General features: G+C 34.1%; 1 protein-coding gene across 1 annotated transcript in view; it reads left to right on the top strand.

The window, feature by feature from the left end:
* LOC125075883 (E3 ubiquitin-protein ligase MYCBP2) overlaps nucleotides 1-7518 on the top strand; it is an 87011-nt gene that overhangs the window by 63419 nt on the left and 16074 nt on the right. Inside the window, exons 35-39 of the mRNA XM_047687713.1 lie at nucleotides 2431-2659; nucleotides 4580-4720; nucleotides 4843-5061; nucleotides 5432-5626; nucleotides 5938-6087. Coding sequence (XP_047543669.1) covers nucleotides 2431-2659; nucleotides 4580-4720; nucleotides 4843-5061; nucleotides 5432-5626; nucleotides 5938-6087 — 934 coding nt within the window. The remainder of the gene's footprint in view (nucleotides 1-2430; nucleotides 2660-4579; nucleotides 4721-4842; nucleotides 5062-5431; nucleotides 5627-5937; nucleotides 6088-7518) is intronic.

The following is a 7518-nucleotide window of genomic DNA, read 5'->3' as shown; positions in this document are numbered from 1 at the left end:
ATACTATTTAACAGCAAAAGATTATAAAATGTAATTTTGTCTGTTTTAAGTGTAATGCAACTATCGATATAGTTTTTAAAAAGGGATTGGCCATTTCAACTTCTATTCCAATCAGCGGTCAGAGGTAGCTTGCTTTGACATAGCGGGGCCTCTAAGTCCCTTCGAAATGCAATCAAATAAATCCTTATTATATCATTTTATTCAGTAAAATAGCAAAATATTCTTTATTAAAATGCTTTGAAGTATTTCCAGAATTTTTAATATACTTACATACAACTTCAATGAACAATTTGTACAGATATAATATTCGTATAGGGTTTTTCAATATTAAATGATATCCACGTACATTATTAATCGATAAGATATGTATGTGTGTGTTGCGGAGTGACTATACGAGGATGTAACGCCTTGTCCATGAGATTACTGTTTTAACATAATCTATAACGACATACAATTGTGTTTAATATACGCAATATGTTTACGTTGAAGAATAATGCAATTGTATTATTGATTATATTATGTATTTCGGTCATGTATACAAAGTTTTTTATGACATTAATTTACGTTTATATTGTGAGTTACTCACCGTGTAGTTTTCAGAGAAGGAGAAAGCCTCTTAATCCTTAACGTTATTATTAACGTATTGGTTGGCAGTAGGCCGAAAAGTTTTTTTAAGACAATTTTTGTCATGCAGTTTACATATTGCTCACGATGTGAGCGTGTCAAAGTCTTATATAATGAGGACTCATTATATAATAGGCTTCAAATGAAAAATGCGGGTTGATATCATCGAATACCATTTATTTATTGTATCCTACCTACATGTATTTGTTTTTATAACTACCCGAACCGACAGACGTCCTGTTTCAGCTTTGAATGTTTAATTCGAACTGCAATAAATAATAATAAATAATGTGTTTATTATAACGGGAACCGCTACTACCTCATAAACGCTCTTTAATTTTAAGTGTTAGAAAACTAAAAAAATAAGAAGAATAACTCGTTCTCAAGTTATGACGTGACCAAGGGAAATAGGTACTCATTCTTAAACATGCCTATATATCGGGCTCGGTGGTTAAGGAAACATATTTAATTTATTAGATTAAAAACGAAGTACGCATAGAAATACATAAAAAAACTGACAAAATAAGACAAAAAGGGGTACCGCATTACAGGTGTTAGCTCCATGAAGTATGTCGACATTCTTGTCTCTGTCAATGGAATTATTTCCCCTTTTGATTCTATTGATTGGCTAATTATGAACAAAACCCGATTTGTACGCAATAATAAATAAATAAATTTAAATAAAAGTCTTTGTGTGAAAGTATCTTTTTACTCGTCGAAATAAGAATGTTTTTTTTTTTTTAATCTTTATTGTATCCATACTAAGTCCAGTCTAGTTCCTAAATTTTATTAATCAGAAGCGATATTTAAATGACATATAAAAAGTGTAGTTTGATTTTTAAAATTAGCTAACTTGCGAGTATATGTACTCGCAAGTTGGCCACCTCGCACTCGACTATCATAGCGAAAAGTGCTTAAATAGTTCTCTTAAACTGAAAGTCTAAACGTTATTAATAAACCACAGAATTTGAACTATCGTATTTCATTTGTTTAAACTAAGATTTGATACATTCATGAAACGATACATAAAGCGTTCCACGTATTTAAAATTAATTTACATAACCCTGTTACAGCTCGTGAACAGCGTTACAATAATGCCAATTATGTTAGTACGAGTGTTATACCAAAAATGTATCATTTGCTTGTAGAAATTATTGAAATATGTAGAAATTATTGAAGTGAGCGTGGAGAATTTGCTCCGATGAAGCCATATTGCCATTCCTTTTGATAGAGACTTATTGCAATTTATATGAATTGAATTTCAAGATTTAATTAATGTCTGCTTTATGATGAATTTTAAATACGGTGAAATGTATTTGAAAAGAAAAGATCTAGCTGAAATTAATTAGCCGCAGACATTTTATTGTACCTTTCAATAATAACCGAGTAAATGTGTCTGAATATTAATGTGAATATGAAAAGAGTGGAAGTCATTCCAATACGATATAAAATAATATGGTTAAGGAAACGTAAAACATATATAAGTAATGGCTGGTAAAAAAGTTATGGATAGATTGTAGATCGATGGCATCGATAGATAGTTGGTCGGCATAAAAAAAACATACTATATTATTATATAGTATATATTTATAACAAATCATTAATACATTTAAGCAATACTGATGAAGAGTCTGCATCGATCCATCGTTAATCGATGTTTGATCCAACAATATTTGTCGATCAGTTAACGCTACTATACATCGGTGTGGTAGGATATACATACCGGCGTCGATTAATGGCGCCATGGTGGTAACACCATTACAATTAACGAAATAATAATACAATTTATATATTTATTGTTAACAGGTGCATATCGACTGAGCGGCAGTTCTTATCAGATTTCGTCGCCGGAGCAGAGAGCACAGCTGGCGGAAGGCTCGCGCAATGGCTCGCTCCGGGTCCGCGCGTGGAACCCTCTCGGTGTGAGCTGAAAGCACCTTCAGTACCCGCACGACCGGCTGCTCGTCTCAGTCTACCGATACTCATCAGAGACCAGTATGGGGATATAGTCTGTTCTCCAGCTCTCAAAGTTGAGGTAAGGAACATATAAAAAAAAAATGTCCATAAGAAAGTATCTAATCTAGTTATTTCTCTAGCCTTATCCAATGTATTTTTCTCCAATAGTTCTTTTAACTGTATAATGTCGAGAGAGAAAATATCGCTTCTGGTGGGACAAGAGAAGTAATACTCTGACGCTCATTCTATCTGATCGGGGATGGGCCTTATTGTGAATACATTGGCTCCGTTCCTTGTCAGAAAAGCTTGGAAAAGGCATATATGTTCGCCGGTTCTTAATTCTAATTTATATTTTTGTTATGATTGTAGTGAAACTCTCAGCTCTTAAAGGCATACTTTAAAATAAAATCTAATTACATTTATATAAGGGATAATCCACTGTCACTTGATTTGAATAGCAATTATTTTTCTTTCCGTCTGGAATGGTACTTTAAAGATTACTGTTATTGTTTTAAAAGCGTGCTCTTTTATCAGATACAAGTTTTTACTAACTACTAAATAAAAGAAACACAAGACATGATAACAGACATGTTATTATAATACGCATTGATTCTTTTTCAATCCATTTAGAGATTCAGAATTGACCGTGAATGAATTAAAAAGGACCTCCTTTTTTAGCTTTTACACACCTTTTTTTTAGTTCAGCTAGTGAAGTTAGTTAAAGTGATTAAAAAGTATTGACGTAGTTATGGACGGGCTAGCCAGAGTAGAACTAGCTTTTACCAAAATAAAATTCTATTTATCTTTCGCTAAAAACGAACCTTACCGGAGATGTAAGCCTTACTATTTTACAATTTGTATTTTTTTTTACTAAATATGTATCAGACGGGATGATAAGTAAATTTCGTAAAGACTGCTATTTTTAATAAGGTTTAATGTTTCAACCGCAAATAGTTTTTAATTAATTGTAACAAGCTATTTATACGATGTTATTTTCATGAAACGTTCACAGAAATAGTCCTCATTTCAATATTATTGTTTACTTAAAATAAAAGTAAATATAGGCATAGAAATGTGAAATGAAGCTTACATTTAATGTAAATATTTGAAATAAAAAAAAACATACAGCCCGAACAATGTCGGCTTCTCGTTTGCTACATGTTGTAGAAAAAAATGGTAATCATAATTGGTTCAAATTATAAATTTGTTGAAGGGTTTCGTCAATAATCAAAATTTAGTTATTAACATAACATATTTAATCAAAACACATGCAGCTGATTTTATTTTAGTGCGTTGTGTGAGATCCTGTCAAAATGTATCTTCTTTTCAAACCAATAACGGATCTAGATTTATAGTTCATATATTTTTTTAATAATATTGGTTGGAGGACGAGCAAATGGGCCACCTGATGATGTAAGTGGTCACCATCGCCCATAGACAATGGTGTTGTAAGAAATATAAACCATTACTTTGGGAATCTTGAGAACTAAGATGTCTATGTCCTTTGTGCCTGTAGTTACACTGGCTCACTCATCCTTCAAACCGGAACACAACAATACTGAGTACTGCTGTTTGGCGGTAGAATATTTGATGAGTGGGTGATACCTACCCAGATGGTCTTGCACAAAGCACTACCACCAATGATCGTCTTGTGTAATCATGTCGGTTTGACTAGATATTCGATTATATTATAACCATAGACGAAACAAAGAAATAATAAATAAGGACTTATTGCTTTTCTATATTTTTAAAATTAATTAAATTAAATATATAAAAGGCATTCAAATTATTCACATTATAATTCAAATAAGTGCTTGTTTAAAATTAAAATGAAAATTATTATATATTTTATACAGTAATAAAGCGTGGGACGGCGCGGCGGCAGGAATGAGAGCAGCATTTCGCTATTGAACCGCAATTTCGATTCTGAATGCAAAAAATATATCTACTAGCGCTTTTGTTATATATATATTTATATTGTATGTATATTGTCTAATAGGTGGTTGTTCAAAGACTAGAGGACAGTATTTTCCGGTCAAATCAAGCATCTGCGCCGGAGCGTCGAGGCAGCCTGTCCGATGTGCCGTACCAGCCAACCGTGAGGGATACCATGTGGTTTCACGCTATTACCATGATGAAGGTAATATAATTTTCGTATTGGTGGTATTGAGTATTACTCGAAGTGTCAAGCCAACAATTTAATAATAAAATAGAATAAATAATGTTAAAACAATATTTATGAAACTAACTTTAAATCAACAGCCGTATCAGAACTATTCGTTCGAGGAGTTGCGCTATGCAAGTGGAGCTTGGGGCGGCGCATGCACGCTGCTAGAGGGTCTAGGAGGCGGTGGGCGCATTCCCGCTGAACGAATAGTCGTTGACGCCCAGCGCGATGGCTCTTATATGGCTGTTTGGGTGCCACGTGCTCCTGGGAATTACATTTTTAGATGCACACTGGATGATTATCCTACGGCACAGGTATATAGTCCCTCGATACGTGTTTATTTGTGCTAAAAATTAACAAACAACAATTTTGTTATGACTCTTAGCGTTCTGGACTTATTTTACTCAATAGATTTGAATTTCTAATTAAGATATTAAATTCGCCAAACTGTGATTTATGCCGGATAGAGGATTTGCATGATATGGGTACATAATTTCCTAGTAGAGAGTATCCGAAATGCTGCCAGGAGACAGGAGTCGAGCCGACGTTTCGGTGTAAATTTAAAGGGTGTCGGAATTTTTGAAAGCGCACTGTAGGCAGATTTTTTCTATCTGTGAAAATGATTTACCAGTTTAAGTTAAAATAAGTAGTGATAATATAGTTATTAAAAAATTTATCTTGTAGGATTTAAAGGTGGAAGTGGCAGAGTGCGCTGGCGAGGACACGACAGCAGACCGTTGGCTAGGATCAGCCACCTACAGATTACGTCGATTCGCTATCCTGGATAGCGCAGGGTTACGGATTCGAGCTGGGCCTAGCCTGCAGTCGGAAGAGTTAAGCCGCGTGCCTGCGGGAGCGTATGTAGCTATTGTCGAAGAGGTTTGTAAATCTATCAATATATTTTTCTACCTTATCTCGTGATGAATAAAATATGCCCCCCCCCCTCCAAGAATTGACGTATAAATATTTGTTATGTAATGTGGTAAAGCTATGTATTGATTTCTAACCTCCAATATTTTATTGCTGTTTTAGCACAGCACAAGAAACAAAACACCGACATCGAATGAGATAATCTTATTGAGATAAATTAAGAATGTATCATTGGTTATTTAAAGGGGAAATAGACCACTTACCATAAGGTTGTCTATTATGTACATTTAATGTAGTCTTGATATTATTTTTGTTTCAAGGTGGTCAATAAAGACGGTACGTGGGTACGACTTAGTCACGAGACAATGCAGACATACATCGAAGGCTGCGTGAGCGTTGCGTGGTGTCTGCAGTACAACAGTCATCTTGACCGCACCTTACTCGTGCCCGTTGAAGACGAAGACGCGCAGGTATGTATTTATGATAATCAATTTGATGACGTCATTGTTAATATTACTATAATTAAATTACATGCACGTTGTATTCAATAGTAAAAATTAAAACAGGCAGTAAATTAATATGACCCAGATAAATTATTTTTTAATTTGTATCTTTAATCATATACTGTTAACTATGTTATAATCGAAACGAAAAATATAAATATGCTAATTATATTTCTGATGTAAAGGAATCATTTGTAAATCAGTGCCGTGTTTCGGCTTCGCATTAGTGAGCTGTTTCCTTCAGCCACACAACATTATACGTGAAATTTAAATTGTCATTAGTTAGGTAGCGTTTGGTAATATAAATTTTATTTTCTTTCCTTAAATCGTAAACATCTCCGTACCACGACATAAATACAACGTAAAATATATATAGTGCTTTTCAAGGTATGGCAGTCTTATACTGCCGCCGTTAGTATTCCTAACTCTTTCTTTAAACCCTCAATAATACAAATTCCTTTCGTGTTGAATTTGCCTTTCCATCAGATTATGAAAGCGTACATTGGTTTGCGCACAAATTCTTAATTAATAACACAATACAATAACTAAATTCACTTGGTGGTAGGGCTTTGTGCAAGCCCGTCTGGGTAGGTACCACCCACTCATCAGATATTCTACGGCCAAACAGCTGAAGGGTGAGTGTGCCAGTGTAACAGGCACAAGGGACGTAACATCTGAGTTCCCAAGGTTGGTGGCGCATAGGTGATGTAAAGAATGGTTAATATTTCTTACAGCGCCTTTGTTTATGTGCGGTGGTAACCTCTTACCATCAGGTGGCCCATATGTTCGTCCGCCAACAAATGCCATAAAAAAAATACAACGCCATTGTCTATGGGCGGTGGTGACCACTTACCATCAGGTGGCCCATTTGCACGACCGCCTACCGATATCATTAAAAAAAATTATGAATCAACACAATAAACTATAATCTTATAATGATAACAAATCGATTTCCAGTTAGATTCGTTTCTTTTAATGAGTGATCAGGATTAGTAAATACACCTACAGATAAATATTTATAATTTTGTTTCTATGTGAACATCCGGTGCCAAACACATGACTTGGACAAAGTAAAATACATTTATTATATTTATATTTTCTATCACGAGATTCTGGGAAAACATCCCGACGTGCTATATAAGTAATTTTCCCTCTATTTTCTTTGACATCCATATCAGTTTAAGAGTTAAATAATATTTTATTGATAATATTGATAAAGTACTCTTTTGAGGTATTATGATCTTTCTGAATGATAAAACAAGAATTATTTTAAATAAATGTATTAGTCATAGTTTTTCAGTTCGTAAATTAACTGTAACATAATTATGCAGACAGCTTCGTCGCCGATTTTTTTGAGATCTTCAAAAACCTATCTTTTCTATAGAAAGCATTCATGAG

This window comes from Vanessa atalanta, chromosome Z (assembly GCF_905147765.1).
Source record: "Vanessa atalanta chromosome Z, ilVanAtal1.2, whole genome shotgun sequence".
NCBI classification, from domain to species: domain Eukaryota; kingdom Metazoa; phylum Arthropoda; class Insecta; order Lepidoptera; family Nymphalidae; genus Vanessa; species Vanessa atalanta.
This window is presented reverse-complemented; position numbering and strand designations above follow the sequence as displayed.